General features: G+C 41.4%; 1 protein-coding gene across 4 annotated transcripts in view; it reads left to right on the forward strand.

Moving 5' to 3' along the window:
• The window catches only part of st3gal6 (ST3 beta-galactoside alpha-2,3-sialyltransferase 6), a 69,659-nt gene extending 55,145 nt beyond the window's left edge, over window positions 1–14,514 (forward strand). For 3 of the 4 annotated variants that reach the window (XM_031895820.1, XM_031895821.1, XM_031895822.1), the window contains exons 5-11: window positions 1,227–1,327; window positions 4,624–4,687; window positions 5,754–5,849; window positions 7,866–8,052; window positions 9,464–9,601; window positions 10,353–10,505; window positions 11,669–14,514. In XM_031895820.1, the coding sequence (XP_031751680.1) occupies window positions 1,227–1,327; window positions 4,624–4,687; window positions 5,754–5,849; window positions 7,866–8,052; window positions 9,464–9,601; window positions 10,353–10,505; window positions 11,669–11,749 (820 nt within the window). In that variant the 3' untranslated portion in view covers window positions 11,750–14,514. 4 annotated transcript variants of the gene reach the window in all.
• The last annotated feature ends 3,857 nt before the right edge of the window (window positions 14,515–18,371 follow it).

Here is an 18,371-nt window from a genome sequence, read left to right on the forward strand (position 1 = left end):
GATCCTAACTAAAGTAGAATGAATCCCTATTAAATGAAAAACAATTCTGCTGGGTTTATTTAATGGTTAAATGTTCTTTTTTATTAGACAACGCATGGTGGTCCAAATTACAGAAAGACCCCTTATCTAGAAAACCCCAGGTCCCAAGCATTCTGGATAACAAGTTTTATACCTGTCAGTGGGAAGTCATTAGCATGTTTATTTGTATATACAACAACAACCAAATGCCTAGTGTATTCCATAGAAACCAATAAATTATTCATTGGCAGTTCAGTTTTAAGGAAGAACTATAACCGACTGTGTGCCCAGACCATTCCTGAGCAAGGGTGTATGTTTGTACAGAAGCAAGCTTTCTAAGAGGGGCAGGCATGCTCTGTTGCCAGTTTAAATATGTGCCAGTCACCATTAGGCAAAGGAGCCACAGAGAGGTTCAGTCGGCCACGATAGCAGAGATCTGTAGCAGTCAGCGGCGGAAAGGTCTTCACATCACTTTGTTTTCTGAAGTCGTGCAAAGTTGCCTGCAGGAGGAAACTTCTCACAATTTCGGAATACTGAAGCAATGTGATGGCCTTTCCACCAGCAATTCCTTTTGTTGCCAGTGGAAAGGCATTTTAAAAGAGTTGCCCACAATAGATGTATTGTGGGCGGCTGAACCACTCCATGGGTCCTTAGCCTTATTGGGAACAGACTGGGTAAACATAGCCCCCCAGTACCTACCAATATTTGTCTTACTATTCATACCCTGCTGGGCAGCCCTGATATGCTATCATCAGCCGGTTCTCTATTACAGGTATGGGACCTGTTATCCAGAATTTTCAGGACCTGGGGTTTTCCGGATAAGGGGTCTTTCTGTAATTTTGCTTTTTAGTTAGCTAAAAATCATTTAAATATTGAATAAATCCAATAAGATTGTTTTGCCACCAATAAGGATTAACTATATCTCAGTTGGGATCAAGTACAAGGTACTGTTTTATTATTACCGAGAAAAAGGAAATAATTTTTAAATATTAGAATTATTTGCTTATAATGGAGTCTCTGGCAGATGGCCTTTCCATAATTCAGAACTTTCTGGATAACAGGTTTCCAGATAAGGGATCCTATACCTGCACCTAGAATTCCATGCTTGATAGGTGCTCCCTGGGTCACCGGCAGCCATTGTATTTGTGTAGATTGCAGGACTGCCCTGGAACTTTATTAATTATTTAAAAAATTATTTTTGTTCTTAGCACGTCTGAAATCGAGCCATTTCTTTGTCAAGACTTCAGGAAGCAGTCTGTGAATTTAGGGAGCAACAAGCTGGACCTGCCATATGGTATACGTAGAGGAGGTATGTACTTGTTCATTTACCGAGCTTATATAGCTTTTTCCACTCACTACGAGCAAGTAAAGCATTTATAACATAAAGGTGAGCATACTTAGTGCATTATATTCTGGCACATGGATATATACAGGAACAGAAACCCTAGCAGTAGGTTCCTGTGTCACTTCCTTGTGACCCGGATTCAGGCAGTTGTCTAAAAATAAGATCTTATATTTCCCCCCCTTTTTGAGGAATTAAGATTCCCCCGGAGATAACTGTTCCCATGTATTAGGAGCCTTATGGAAGATTAAAATACTTCAGTGGGTCAGTAGTGGGAGATTAATTGCTTAGAGACTAATCTGTGAAACTCTCAGCTTTTTGTTGCCAGACTAGGGAACAAAGTACTGATTCAGGTTACTATCTTGTTACGGTATGTTGGCCTGGCGCTGCATATAGCCTATATGTGTGAATTTGCTCCCTGGAACATACACTACACATGTTTAGGTACAATCACTATCAACACACTGTACCTTGTTTGTGAAATGACTTTATTTTTTAAGTGGACAACAAATTTTTTTGACACTTTTACAGTTTAATTTATTTCACTGAACATTTGTTAAGTCACAAAAACACCCCACCCTTGTGCATTATATATTTTTTTTAATGTTGGCTTAGAGTTCCTTTAAATTCAGCCTTAAGGGGATAAATCGTTCTGTTCCTCTGTATGTGGCAGCTGTATGTGTGTTGTACAAGAGGCTGCCGTTACTAGTGAAGTATTTAAGTGCTCCTTTTACTCAACCTTCTTGTTACTTTAACATGGCAATGACTTTGAGTAGTTTGTTTTTTGTTTCACTAAAGGCTATTTGGCAAAACTTTTCCATGTGGCATTGCCCTTAGGACAATGGTTGCCAGACCAGAAATTGGTCATTTAGACATTATTCCAAGTATATCTAGGGGAGCACTTAACTGTTTCACCCCAAATATTAACCTAAGTGACTCTCAAACTGGGCTTTCAAATATATCTAGGGGAGCAAACAGCCTTCAGGCCCCTCTACGGTTTGGAACCAGTGCCTTAGAGTTATAACCCTTGTTATAGGATCCCTTATCTGGAAACCCGTTATCCAGAAAGCTCCGAATTACGGAAAGCCCGTCTCCCATAGACTCCAGTTTGAAAATTCTGAATTATTTGTTTAAAATGATTTCCTTTTTCTCTGTAATAATAAAACAGTACCTTATTAATTAATCCTTATTGGAGCCAAAACAATCCTATTGGGTTTAATTAATATTGATTCTTTAGTAGACTTAAGGTATGGAGATCCAAATTCAGGAAATACCCCTTATTCGGAATAACCTTGGTCCCAAGCATTCTGGATAACGGGTCGTATACCTGTGTAACCTTACATCAGGGATGCCTAACCTTTTTGCCCACGAGCCACATTCAAATGGAAAATGTTTTTGAGAGCAACAGAAGCATTAAAAAAGTCCTGGAAGTGCCAATGAGAGCTATGATTGGCTATTTGATAGCCCCTATGTTGTCTGGAAGCCTAAAGAAGGCTCTGTTTGGCAATTACACTGGGTTTCTATGCAATCAAAGCCTCCTAACCAGAAAATCAAAAATAAGCAACTGCTTTGAGGCCACTGGGAGCAACATCCAAAGGGTTGGCGAGCAACATGCTTATGCTTATGTACTGCTAGGCTACATGGCAAATTATAAACTTTTTATTTTTTCATGTGTGTGTGTGGTCACATCGTATGAGTATATATTGCTCTAGAGCAGTGCTGTCCAACTGGCGGCCCGCGACCCCCCTCTGTGTGGCCCCCCACCTGTCTGGCTGCTTTGATGGCTTACTCTTGTGTAAGCTTTAAATGGTATCAGTACTGTGATTAACTGCCCCCCCTGCATTGTTCTCACCTCAGATTCAGGCTGTAAACCCTCTAAAAAAAAATCCCCTTTACCTGAAGACAGAAAAACACATTAGCTGCAAAACTCCACTACATTTGCTGTCACACACAAGGGTATGCCCCAGTATGCTGAGTGTAGGAAAAGGAATACAAGCACTGGGATAATGCATTGTGTATGTCGTTTCCAGCCCCTGCCAAAGGTGCCCATTATTTACAGTGCACGTTACAGTGACAATGGGGACACTACTTATAAAAATGTTCAAGACAAACCAAAGGGAAGCTTCTATATAATCTAACAAAGGTATCCGTGAACTTTTGGATTCCTCTTTCTCCTTTATCTAAACATAATGCCACGCTACACCCATGTTTGTGTCCTGTAGTTGCTAAAGCAACGTTTAATTGCCTTGCAGCATGTCACTGAAATAACTGTACGTAGGCAGATTCCCTTTCATTTACAGTGGATCCCGGGCAAAGTCTTGTAAAGCAATGGTACTTCTGATAAAAGCAGCGGAACAAGCATGGCATCTTAGTGACCTGGTGAATGTGTCACTGTTGCTGTTAACTCATTAAATAAGTTGACATTCATTATACCAGGGGTTAATATGTGGTCTGGTAATATGATTACTGACTGCTTCTTTCCCAGAATTGCTCTAAAGAACTAGGAAGTTGCAAAATAAAGGCAATTTTTCTGTTAGAAATAGCAAAAAAAACTATAAATATTCCTGAAGTATAACAATAAGCAACAAATACTTTTAGACCAAGCACTGCTCATTAAACCCATGAGAACAAGCGGCCATGCCCCTTTTGGGCAGGGATTGATCTGCTGATTAACAAGTAGTGGACCCCCTGATCGTACAGTTATGGTATGTTTATGGTGGTGTGCCAGTCCTGGCAGATATTCAAGTACTGTAAATATCCATTAGTTTGATATTTGTGATATTCTGAAAATGTCATCTCCTGTATATGAACATCTGCTTAAGGTCCACATGTTGGGCAGCTCTGTTTTATATTAATAATGAAGCCTCATAATGGTTGTTTGTTCTGGGCCATGCCATTGCTTAGGGTGAAGACACACAGAGATACTAGTAGCAGCTACTTGTCGGGGCTACTAACATAGACAATGCTGATCATTTACTGATAATTGTCATTACATGTGTTTTAGCAGAGGAAATTCTATATGGCAGGGTATTTCCTGGAGTTCAGTAGCCTTAAAATAGTAGCTGCTACTAATAGCTCAGTGTGTCTTCACCCTAATTAGACTTTCTTGCTCTTCCAAATCCCTGGTCATTAATCTATACAAAATGTAAACTATCAAAGATAAGATGTATTGAAAACACTTGTTTGTGTAATGAAGAGATTTTACTTTTTTTTTTACTCTCTTAACTTCCCCTTTACAAGATGTCTTTTTCTTTCCTTGACAGAGAGGTTTTTTGACCTGGCTCTCAAGAACCTTCCGCAGTGTACCCTCCCAGAAGAAATTAAGAAGTAAGAAGCACAGATTTATGAGTAGGGCATGTCTTAAAAATATTTCCATTAACTCTTTTTGACCCAGTCCCCTGGCCTTTACCGACTTTCCTTTTCAACCCCCCCTGCTCCTTCACCCTGTTTTCCTGAGCACCCTTTTAAATATCTGTCCTGTTCCAAAGAGAAAGAGATTACTTTTCCTAATTTCCAGCATCCCAGTCATTCCTCCTTCCTATTCCTCAGCCTCCCACGCATTCTTCCTGCCTGCTGTGCCCTTAACTCCTACTTGTAGGCTCTGGGGTGCCCTTAACTCCTACTTGTAGGCTCTGCTGTGCCCTTAACTCCTACGTGTAGGCTCTGCTGTGCCCTTAACTCCTACGTGTAGGCTCTGCTGTGCCCTTAACTCCTACGTGTAGGCTCTGCTGTGCCCTTAACTCCTACGTGTAGGCTCTGCTGTGCCCTTAACTCCTACGAGTAGGCTCTGCTGTGCCCTTAACTCCTACGAGTAGGCTCTGCTGTGCCCTTAACTCCTACTGGTAGGCTAGATAGCTTTCTATTCTGTTTAAGGGAAGCGCTATGGGTCTTGTGGTATGAGCACTGGCAATTGAAAAGGCATACTGGTTTATTTAAGTTCTAGTAGTGGGTGCTACATGGCTAAAAGTGGTAAGTCCTGCACCTTATATAATCCCAGTATTCTCTACCCAGACATTATATAACTCTCCATTATTTTCCAGTGCAGTCCTCTTAAGGAAGCTGCTGACTGATTATTTACAAAGTCCTTAATATTAGAAATGCCTGAATCTGCTACTTGTTCCATTCTGCTACACGCTTGTGTGTTCTCTGCCTGCTGTGTGCAGCCTGTGGAACCGTCTGGCTCAGACAATCACTGTAATGTACTGAGACCCAGCAGATGGTATGGTCTGCTCTCCAGCTGCTCTCAGTTACAGCTCCCAGGGAATTATGGTGATGTCCTGGAAAGAAAAATAAAAGTGTAACAAATACCTGTAATTCTATCCAACTGTCCAAGCCGTGTATACATTGAAACACATTTTTATTAATCTCCCTGCTGTTTGTCTCTTCTTCCCAGTATTTCCTGCAAGAAATGCGTCGTGGTGGGGAACGGAGGAGTGCTACGCAACAGCACATTGGGGAAAAAAATTGACAGCTATGATATCATTATAAGGTATTTACTTCCTCTGCCATCAAGCAGAACATTTCATTTGCATGTAGGACACTGTGCAGCTCCGAATGAACTGGAGAAGTCATGGAAACTGGATGTGTTTTAGTTCTTCATTTTGCTCTGTTCTTATTGATATTCTAGGACTTGTCTGAACAAAAGCCTAAAGTACAAATTAGATTCCCATGTGTCCCCTTTTTGAAAGATAAATTGGATTTTGCACTCATTTTATGATGTTGGAGTTCCACCTTTGGCCAGAGGTTTTAAAGCGGACCTGTCACCCTAAGAAATAAGTCCAAATTATTTTCTATATTGTTAGTTGAGCAAAATAAACTTTACTTACTCTATATAAGTAACATAAATCTTGTTTCCTTCCATCTCGGAATTACTCAGTCAAAGCAAGCAGGCAGCTACCATTTTGTGGGCACTGTTATTAAGACAAGCTTTGTATCATGCCAAAATCTTATTTATGTGCCACAATGGGGGACCAGATGCCCATGCCCATGCACTGGCTACACAATTAGATGAGGAGGGAGGGGAAAAGTGAGATGTGCAGTGACATCTAGGAAGTGCTGAATGGAAAGCTAAAGTTATTGTCTGCCCCGCCTCTATGCCTAAGGCATAGAGGCAGGGCAAGCAATATATGAGTGACAGCTGTGATTTTTAAATGCCTTTATAATGGCACCCTTTGTGCTATCCTTGTTACCTACTTTGTCTTGATGCACCCAAGACTTTTGTAGCAACACCCATATATTTTCTGTGCCTAATTTGTCAACAGCACATCCCTATCACAGCATATTGGTCCACAGAACAATCTAAATAAATATATAGCGCTTCTTGTTTCTGGGTTGGCTTGTGATGTGATTGGATGATCAACATCAACATTTTTGAATATTGATTTCTTAAAGGGGTAGTTCATCTTAAAATTTAATGTGATGCAGACAATATAATTCTGAGTTATTTTGCAATTGATTTTTATTTTCTATAGTTTTTCAGTTATTTAGCTTTTTGTTCAGCAGCTCTTCAGTTGTAATTTCATCAGCTATGTGTCTTATTTACCATAACAACCAGGCAGTAGGTTAAGTGAAAGACTGGAATATGAATAGGAGAGGGCCGGAATAGTAAGATAAGTAAAGAAAAGAATAACAATACCAATCCATTTATAAACGCACAGAGCAATAGTTTTTGGCTTCTGGGGTCAGTGAATCTGGAAAAATGTAGAAGAGGAAGGCAAATAATTTGAAAATGCTAAAAATAAATAATGAAGACCAATTGCAAAGTTTCTAGGAATAAGGCATTCTATAACATACTAAAAGCTAATGTAAAGGTCAAGCTCCCCTTTAAAATGATCAAGTCTTGGCCCTACATTGAGCATGGGAGGACTTTTTGTCCACCCAACCGGAAACACTGAGATGTTGAGGGCCAGCAGATTGTGCCCTGGGTCTGGCAACTGGGGTGTTAGTTTGCAACATTTCTTTCAGACACGAAACCCCACTAATCCCACTTTTGTAACATCACACACTGGTGTATGTGCTGGTATCTTGGTATGATCACCTATCTCCATCATCAACCTCTCTGAATGTTGTTTCCTCAGAATGATCAAGTCTTGGCCCTTCATTGAGAAGCTAAAGGCCAGCTGATTGTGCCCCAACAGTTGAGATACTTACTCACAGTATTAGAAAACACAGTGTTAACCCAACCAGTGTTGTGGTGTCTTCTTATTTCTAACAGAATAGTTTAGCTAGGGGAGGTGAGAACGGCTTGTGTCAGCAGCTGGCTAGCCAAGGCTTTGGCTGCAAGTGAGTGAGTGATACCCTCATAGCAACTAGGCACAAACAGCAAAAGGAAAATATATGTACATTCAGCTTTGTTTTCTCCATTAGTCAAATGGGAATAATTGAGGGGATGAGGAGCTTTCTGTATGCAGAGTATACATGGCATGTTTGAATAGCTGTTATATAAGTATATCCTCCCTGTAATCTCTCAATACTTGTCTGTCTAAAAATCAACTTGTTCTCACAGAATGAATGATGGCCCTGTGCTGGGCTATGAAGATGATGTGGGACGGAAGACCACATTCCGCCTCTGCTACCCCGAGTCTATCTTCTCAAACAGTTTGCACTATGATCCTAACAGCACTGTTGTCCTTTTGATGTTCAAGCCCCATGACGTCAAGTGGTTGTCGGAGCTGCTTATGCACAAACGGGTGGTAAGTGTGAAAGCTTGTGCTTGGCCTACACACACAGACTAAAGCGACACAAAGGAATATTCTGAGCTGACCGCTAGTTTACTTACATGCAGGCAAATTCATCTGACTCTGCCAAATACATTGAATGGAAGGAGTTTCCAAAGCTGTATTTGTGAGCTACATGGATGGCTCTATATTTCCAGTTTGCTTAATATTCTATGAGAAATAAGAAAGGGTCCCAGCACATCAGTTAAATGGGGCTGCAAAGCAATTGTGGGCTTGACCAGGAAATCATAGTTTCCTGTTATAACCGAATTGAATCTTCTGGGCCTAAGCATCTTCCTACTGACTAATGAACCCCAGGGATCCATACATAAGTTCACAATTTTCCTCTGTACAGCGTATCTTTATTGTTCCTAAACAGAATATCCCATATCAAAAATACATTCTTAACACTTCTTAAAATGCCTGATGAAGTAATTTTGTTCTTGAAAGCTTACATTTTTCACCCTAAATCTTACCTAATTGACCACAAGCTTGGATTTCAGATGTTTGAAATGGATATTCTGCCCAAATCTGGTATTCAGGCTAAGCTCCCCTACCACAGCTCTAAGCTTTCTTGGGGGGCAGCCTTACAGCTTGGGAGCCACTGCTTTAGAGGGTCACAGACACAGGTAGGGCGAGGAAGTCAGAGACATAAAGGTCTCATTCATATCTGTGTTTGGCCTACTAAATTAAACAGTCCAACCCACCAATTGCACACATGATTTTGTTGCACGCATCAGATCTGATTTTTTTAATGATGCCACAGGTTCCCACACAAATGGAAATGCGTCATTTAAACAACAAATGAACAGAATTGCACCCAACTAGTTCCATGTCAAAATAGGGATGTGATGTAATATTGACCTGCCCAGATTATATCACAGTTCAGGTATATGAAAAATGGGGTCTGGTCACATGATATGTAAGAGTGTATACAGTCTCCCTGGGAATGTATTGTAGTGCTATATCACAAGCGGGACCGACCAATCCCAGTCACTAGTTGGATCAGGGTCGATGTTAAGAGATGTTTGGTGAGATATGTTGAGTACTTGTGTGCAAGTCTTTAGGAACCAATGAGCTATATTTTTCTTCTACTGCAATCCATTAGGTGAAGATGATAAAGCTAAAATAATTGAATGAAACCTACATGAATGTTCTTAATTTGATCTCATTTGTTGTTTAAATGACACATTTCCCTTTGTGTGAGATATTGTCTCAACTTTGCTCCAAGAACCTTTTTGGTTCATGTTCCTACTGGTAAATGTTAAGGGAAGCGTAGTGCACAGTCAGCTCCCTATTCTGTAGCGGTGTGTGTGCTGACTCGCAGTTACACGATGTGCTGTGCCAGGATCTTGTCCCCTCTAATTGCTTGATCCCTCTCTGACAGAGCACATATGGATTCTGGAGGAAACCAGCCATGAACCTGATCTACAAGCCCCACCAGCTGAGAGTGCTGAATCCCTTCATTCTTCGCCAAGTATCTCAGAATATATTGAATTTTCCATTGAGCTTTCCAAAGACAGAAGTGAGTTCACAATTTCATGTTCAGTTACTGAATGTTCTACAGAAATATCAGCTTTTCACTGTCAGTCCTTCTGGTGATGTGATGAGCGTGCAAACCCCAAAGCATTATTTCTCCACTTCCCGAGTCTCTGTGCTGTATGTATAGCTTTCCTAATAAAAAAAAGTGTCTGTTTGGATAACATATTTATCTTTCACGTGAAAAGATTCAAATAGCAAAAACATTTGGATTGTTTATAGTTTGCCTGGACCTATAAACTCTTTGTTGATGGCTCTGTAAATAAGATTTAATGGGAAGAGCCTTTATATACAGAGCTTTTACCATTTGTGTAACCATGGCACCTATGATCGGCACAATATTTACACTGGGGCACCAGTTAAGGAACTTGGCAACGGTCATAGGGATATAACCCTGAATATAACCCTATACTGACGCTGTATACTCTTCTAATAAGTGCTGGGCAGTTATCTGTCACTTGAAATATCAAGTTCACAGTGTGTTTACCGAATATTTGTTTCATTTTATTGGTTACATTAATGATTTACCTGCTAATTAACCCTGCTAAAAGCTCATCGCCCTGCTGAGTTGTAAACAAAGATCTCAGGATCTAGGTTACTGATGGTCAGAAAGGTTTGTTGATGGGCGCCAATGATATTTATGAGCAATATCCACTCATGTGTGACCAGTGTGACTGCAGGGCCCTTACTGATCAATATCTGAGCAAGCACTCAAGTATCTTCTTTTCTTCCTTTAGAAACCAAAGCATCCGACCACTGGAATTATCGCCATCACCCTGGCTTTCCATATATGCAATGAAGTACATATAGCAGGATTCAAATACAACCTGACGTCTTTAAACAGTTCACTCCATTACTACGGAAATGAGACCATGTCTGTCATGGCTCAGGTAAGGCATTTCCCAGCAGCCAATCGGATTTGGAGCCACAACTGATATGAAAAGGACATATAACAAGTATGGGATAGCCACCTTTCCCTTTAAATTTTTTGAAGAAGAAAATACTGAGGTATAGGGCATCTCTACAGCAATATCTCATTACATATATGATCATTTATATTACCCTTGTTATATATAAAAACCCTTGTTTAAACAAACATGGGCTCCTGTATAGATAAAATATAGGTACTGTACACCTTGTGCACAGCCAGTTGCAGTCTAAAGCTGGATAAACATGCAAAGATCTACTGTGAGATTGCCAAATGAGCAATATTAGCCCAATGTGGCTGCCCATGCATCGAGTCAACAGTCGGGTAATACTGCGAGCCTACAGGGACCTGTTGGGAGAGGGGACCATTTAAACGATTAAGTAGCCCTCTCCAGTGTCGGACTGAGATGGCAGGGGCCCACCAGAAAACCGTGGACAATGGGCCCACTCTCAAAATATTAATTCCTCCTCTCCTCCCTCAAACTCTTTATCATAGTCTCTTTTCTCTACATATACTATATTATCTATTCTTCCATCTATCAAGATTCCTTGTTCCCATACAGAAATAGGGAATGACCATGAAATAGGCTAAATAGTTAGAAGCAAGAGGGCCCACTGACACCTGGGCCCACTGGGAGTTTTCCTGGTATCCTTGTGGGCCAGTCCGACACTGACCCTCTCCCAACGAGAGAAATATTTGCCTGATTTTCAGATGTCTATACACCAATAACTTGGTCTGGCCTGTGTATGGGGGTTGCCAACTTAGGCAATATTTGGTGGCCCCGGTGACAGTGATTTACTTATCTGTGCACTTCTGGTTTGTCACAAGGTGTTTGTTACAGTCAAACCCAGTTGGAGCTGTCTGGCCGGTCACCTGACTTGGTATTAATTACGACATGGAGTGACAAATTGCTGTCTGTGCCTGTTACACCTACGTCAGGTACCGTGCCAGTGTGCTTTCCCCACACACCCAAACTGCCTTCAGCGGAATTATAGAGAATGTCACAGTATGTATTGCCTAACTGGCAGCTTCTGAGTGGGAGTAGGAAGTTCCCTTTTATTTAGTCCGTCACTCCATATTGTTGTTCTACGTTGGTTCTGATTGTGCCCTTTCTCTGTTTTCCAGAACGAATACCACAACATCTCAGCAGAACAGATGTTTATAAGAGACCTCATTGAACACAAAACAATCAAGAACTTGACGTAATACATAGTATTAAGGACATTTCACAAATCAAAAAGAGACACTTCCTATTTTTATAAATAAAAATTTTTCTTTTTTTTTTTTTTTTACCGTTAAAGTATTTTTTTGGGGGGCGGGCAAAAAAAAAAAAATCAAGATGGAGACAGGAAAAATCTCCCAAACATTCCTTATCATGGGAAGCGGATAGTGGTGTCCCTCTTGTACATATCAGCAAGAAGAAGCAGCGAGATGTGAGCTATTGGCTGGATGGACTGTGCCGGCGTAGCCGAGCTCTCTAACACTCTGTAGCCCAATTGCCTGGATCCCGCCGTCGCAATGCTAACGCCGGGAGCGCACATTTACTATGTACAGTTGTATAGGGTTGTTTCAGAAATATCAGTATTTTGCAGAAAAATATTATGGAGGGGTGATGTGGTAATATGGTCAATATTTGGCCCCACCCCTTAACCCATAGCAACCAATAAGCAGTCTGTTTTTACTGGTTTATTACAGTTGGATCATGGAAGGAAACCTCTGATTGGTAGGGTTTACTGGGTAAGAGGGCAAGCTTTGTTTATGTTCATAAACTCCAAATGCATTCAAAGAATCTTCTCATCTTTCATTTCAAAATGTATGTTTTGTGTAGTTGTGTATCATGGAATGTAATCACTTGGCCAGATCCCCCAACCCTTGTGCGGTGATATCATTCGGGTGGCATTCGGACACATTGTACTCATTGTATTGACCCCCTAAACAGTGTTGCCTGATTTCCACTACAGAATGTCTTTCCATTGGAAAAAGAATGTGAACTTTCTCGTACTCTTCTAAGCACTTTTTAAATTTACATTTATTTTCTGTTTTTAGTGGTTTTCATGCTGTTGGCAGTTTTAGGCCGCTAATACCAGACTGAAGATTTAACAGCTCACTTTCCAAGAGCTAACACTGACAGCCTGCTCCCTGCATAACCACAAACAACAGAGAATTCATGTAAACTGTGAAAGAACTCAGATTACTGAGTAAGTTTACATTACATGTTATTGGGGGGTTAGATCCCCTTTAAGAGGGCATGTGACTACGCGGCCAATCTCTAGATAGTAATGTTGTCACAGAACATAGAGTTTGCAGAAATGTATTGCAGATACCCTTATTTACCCTTAGTATAGCAGGTACTGTGTATTATATGGGGGAAATCTCTCCTAAGGGTAAGGGGGCACACAGCTTATTGGCTGGCAGCGGAGAATACACCAAGGGGCATAGTTATTATAGTTTGTAAGCTAACATCACCGGTGATGTTTCCCATAGCAACCAAGCAGCAATTAGATTTAAACTGCAAGTTAGAAAACAAAAAGCACAAATCTGATTGGTTGCTATGAGCATCATCTCCAGTGATATTCGCTTACACACTATAATAAGTATGGCCTACATAGGCAAGGCCTGACCGTTTTAATGTGGTGGTTCACCTTTAAATTAACATCTAGTATGATATAGAAAGTGATATCCTGAGACAATTTGCAATTGGTCTTCATTTTTATTGTGTCATTTTGAAATTATTAAACATTATGCTCAGCAGCTCGGATTTGGAATTTTTGCAGCTATCTGGTTGCTAGGCTCCAAATTACCCTAGTAACCAAGCTGGTGAGAAATTTGTATTTGAATAGAAGAGAGTCTGAATAGAAAGATAAGTAATCAGATATAACAATAACAATAAAATTGTAGCCTCACAGGGCAACAGATTTTGGTTTCCAGGGTCAGTGACCCCCATTGGGAAGGCAACAAATAATTCAAAAACGATTGAACAAAAAATGAAGACCAGTTGAAAAGTTGCTTAGAATTGCTCATTCTATAACATACTAAAAGTTGAACTGAAGGTGAACTTCCCCTTTAAAGGAGCAGCATACACCTATATAAGACTTTTTAACATGAGCAAAATAAACAGAACTTGTGTTGAAATGTGTTCTGCTTTTGTTTAAACAGAGATAATGAGCCCAGTATAAACAACCTTGGCCATCGTGTTGGAATACAGATAAGGAGAAGTCTCTGATAAACTACCGTAACCCTCTCCCAAAGCTGCTCACAAGCTTTCTCTTCCCTTTCCTTTATCTTTTTTAGCCCAAGGAGTCGTTAAAAAAAATATTTCCTAAATTACAAGATTAGACAAAAAGTCTGATCAGAACAAGCCTTAAACTCATGTTGAGCGTAGGGGTTACTGTCTCTTTCATGTAAACAATACTCTGGCTTTGGGGAACATATTGGCCTGAGGAAACAATTGCAAGCTGTTGGGGTTACTGCCTGCCATGGAATTGAATGGGAGACACCTAAAAGCACCAACTCAATAGGGCACCTTGCTATCGGTGTAGTGCCGCAATACATTGTCCTTGGGGTACGTGTATGTCTTGGGTCTATTTACCAACACTGGGCCTATTTACACCTGGGTACTAACCAATAGAAATCAATCAGTGCTTGATCAGGTTACTGTGCCAGTCCATGCCCTCGGCCCTTTGGATGGGGAAATTAAATTGGGTTTTTTTGTGTGTGCAATGAAAGAAAATTGCTGACTAGAAGTTATATCAACCAGTGATTGTGTTTGTGTGAAGTTTTTTTTTTTTTTGTATTTTAATTTAATCTCTGTTGTACTTCTGGCATTGTGGCTAGAGGATACAGGCATTCATTGTATGCAGAGAGCAGGGTAACTTGTTGGTAGCATCAAATGAGAAGCTGCTACACAGCTCGCGTTTGTACATATCCTTGTGAATGTATGCAGATACCAATAAAGGTACTTTGGAATGCTCTCTCTGATTCCATTAACAGTGTTATTGAGCTTTTCATGCTTGGGGAGACTAATTTGCTGCAACCTACCTTGAATGCATTGTTTGTGGGCCAAACAGAAGGAAACCATACCAAATGGCCACCTCCTTATGGTAGAGACCTGCCTGCAGTGGGTCAGGTACCCACCAAATACCTACAAAGTGGCCAAGTTTGGGTAGGAAGTCCCTGATTCACCAACCAGTAATCCATGGGTGCCCTGTATATGTATCTGGCTCAGCTGATAAGCCCTCCCGGGACCTGGTTGGATCAAGGAATGACATCACTTCCATTCCATGGTGACATCACTTCTGGTTTTGTGGGTCCCAGTCAGGTTGCAGGTCAGTGGGTCTGGGATGGGCATGGGGCTGCTCGGCGTGTGGAGGGCTCTGCTTTATGGTTTTGTTCCTTCAGAACAGCAAGAAGTGAAAGAGGAGCTGCAGCAGTTATGGGTGTCGGCAGGTTAGATTTTCAAAGAAGGATGATCCATAAACCAAGCACAGTACATAAATATCTGTCAGGACCATCAGCCGACCATACATGTACCAGAAAATCATTTGTTCTGTACAGTGTAAGTGGCATGTACAGCCGACTTTAGTTCCAGATATGGAACCCAACACAATACGAGCACAAGGAAAGGGTTCCCACCCAGGGGCTTTGTGTCTTTGTGCCTGTGTAACCAGACAGCCCCCCTGGAGGGGCACAGATAAGGGCAGATCCTAGGAGCTGAGTAACATGCCTGGTTGATCAGTGTGATCCAGCTAGGGTTAAATAATAGGGGTGGTGTAGAAGGGCTGGGATTGGTCGGATCAGGGGAAGCCATCTCTTCCAAAAAAAAATAACTTCTCTCCAGGTACCAAAGCACTCGTTGTCCTGCTCAGTACCTCTCCCTTCACACACACGTTTACATTCTGCAGCCCCTTCTCTGGAATTGCCTCCCCTGGTTCATAAGACTTTTCCAATCTCTCTTAGCCTTTAAATAATCTCTTAAAGCACAAGTTTTTAGAGAAACTTAACCTCATAGTCACTATATGCTAACCATAGGCACACTAGCCTTCCCAAAATATATTAAGCCAGCACTTAATTCCAAGCTTTAATAATAAAAATAATTTTATTAAAAGCTAAATGATTTTTATGGGATACTTTTTATTTCTAAATGACACTGTTACACAGCAAATAATTCACTCTACCGTTTAACATTTTATTCTTGAACCAACAAATGTATTTTTAGCTGTAATATTGGTGTGTAGGCGCCATCTCAGTGCATTGTGACTGAGTCTGAGCTTTCAGAAGGAGCCAGCGCTACACAGAACTGCTTTCAGGTAACCTATTGTTTCTCCTACTCCCATGTAACTGGAGGAGTCCCAAGCCGGACTTGGATTTCTTACTATTGAGTGCTATTCTGATACCTACTGGGAGCTCCTATCTTGCTCCCTTCCCATTGTTCTGCTGATCGGCTGCTGGGGGGGGGTTGATATCACTCCAACTTGCAGCGCAGCAGTAAAGTGTGACTGAAGTTTATCAGAGCACAGGTCGCATGGCTGTGGCACCCTGGGAAAATTAAGAATATGAACATAAACCTCACCGGATAGTTTTATATAAGCAATATAAGCATTATGTTTATGGTGTGAGTCTCTAATGTTTTTGAAGAAGGCAATAAAAGTGATTTTTTAACTAATGAAGCAATTCAGGCTCCGCAACCTAATACTCTGCATTTGGATGTCGACACCTGGAACGGGGGTGCTTGTGTGCGCGGCATATAGGGAGGCGTAGCGGCATATAGTGAGGCATATAGTGAGGCATATAGTGAGGCGTAGCGGCATATAGTGAGGCATATAGTGAGGCGTAGCGGCATATAGTGAGGCATATAGTGAGGCATATAGTGAGGTGTAGCGGCATATAGTGAGGCATATAGTGAGGCAAAGCAGCCAGTGCTCCCCTTGCCTATTAACCTTTACATTGGGGGAGACAGAGCACTAAGTCTGTTTCCAGACCTGATTATTGCTGTGATGCCTTATACACTGACCCACCCGCGCTCTTCCCTTTCCCTCTCTCCTTCCAGTTATTTTGCCTCTACTTTTGCACCTTTACTGCTCTCCATTTTCACCCCTTTACCTTTCTCTTCTCCACGTCCCTTTACTTTATGATCTCTGATTCTTTCTGCCCTTTAATTCTGCTCAACAACCACCCTTGTAACAACCACAATACACTGATAGAACTGTTCTACGTGCACAATATGCATTCATTTTGTAATGAAAGTGGGAACAATCCATATTCTAATGAGAGTCATGCATCCGATGTACTGGTAAATCCATCTGCCTGATAAAGGGTTTCATAGGGGGAACCCAAATATTCCAACCATTTCTATGACTGCTGAATGATTGGCTCAGGGCCTGCATTTGCTCGTTTGGCAACCAATCTGCTTAGTGATCTACCTGGTTGTTCTTAAGCCTGAATTAGAACATCTGTCTATGTATCCAGCATTTCTTCCAGAACATCTACCATGTTATTAATTAGTAAATAAATAGTTGGATGACTTAGGTCCAATACTGATCCGTTCTGTACTTTTGCGTTCATATTCTATGAGCAAGAATTCTGCAAATAGCCTTGTGATTATCAAATCCACACTAAGCCATTATACTTTAAAGTCCAGGGACAATGCTAAATAAAAAGTGGCAGCACTAGAAACTTATAGCCGCTGCCATCACCCCCACACAGGGAGCTCCCTGTAGCCTGTATGCCCACCTGGGATCATGGCGTGCCCACTGGCAGGGGCCCTCGTGCAGTTGCACCCCTGGCGCCCAAGGAAAGTTGCCAAGAGTAAAGTGCAAAGTAAAATGCAAAGTGGATTTCCCTGATAGGTAACTTATAATGTACATTAATATTTTGCAGTGTACTTCTTTTTAGTGTCAGTATCACTTTAAGCTGCCCAATTGGCACCAGTCTAAAGGTGGGCGACACGGGCCGACTCTAGCTGCTGATATCAGTCCGTTAGACCGTTTCGGCTGCTAATTGGCCTGTGTATGGGCAGTAATGATGTGCTTGCCCGACCGATATCTGGCCTGAAATTGCCCAGATCTCTATCGGGCAAGTTTGATTCTTAATTGGATCGGGGATCACATTGGCTCATCGATGCGGTCCCCGAACCGACGGACACCTATACCCATCATTCGAATTCGAATTAGCCCAATATCGCCCACCCGTAGGTGGGGATATCAGGAAAAAATCCTCTCACTTGGCGACATCGCCAAACCAGTGTATATTAGCATGTATGGCCACCTTAACTGTGAGTGTCTATGCAGGGACTGAGCATCATTATATCCTCACTTTGGCTAATGTCAGAAGAGGCATCTGGCGTATATTTTTGGCAAAGTGGCAAAGTGGAAAAGCGCTTGCCGAAAATACTGCGATACGCCTCCTATCTGTGCCTGCACTGGAATGAATAAAATAAACTTGGGTGCAGGAACATGTAGCCGATATCTGCATAAAAACGCAAGAGAATGTAAAGTCTTGGATTTTTATCCATATTTTGGCTACATGTGCCTGTGCCCGAGTATATTCTATTCATTCCAGTGCAGGCACAGATAGGAGGCATATGGCGGTATTTTCGACAAGTGCTTCTCTGCTTGCCGAAAATATCGCCAGATGCCTCGTCTGACATTAGCCTTTTACAGCCTCTCATTTTAACTATTCCTGAATTTTACATTGTTTTTTTGGTTGTCCGTCCAATATATAACTCATAATACAGTTCCCTGATTTTACATTTTCCCAGTTTTATAAAATGATGATGGTTCATATGTATTTTGCCTGTATCCATGCCCCCCTACCAGTCTAGGGAAAGGCC

This window comes from Xenopus tropicalis, chromosome 2 (genome assembly GCF_000004195.4).
Source record: "Xenopus tropicalis strain Nigerian chromosome 2, UCB_Xtro_10.0, whole genome shotgun sequence".
In the NCBI taxonomy this organism is placed as follows: Eukaryota; Metazoa; Chordata; class Amphibia; order Anura; family Pipidae; genus Xenopus; species Xenopus tropicalis.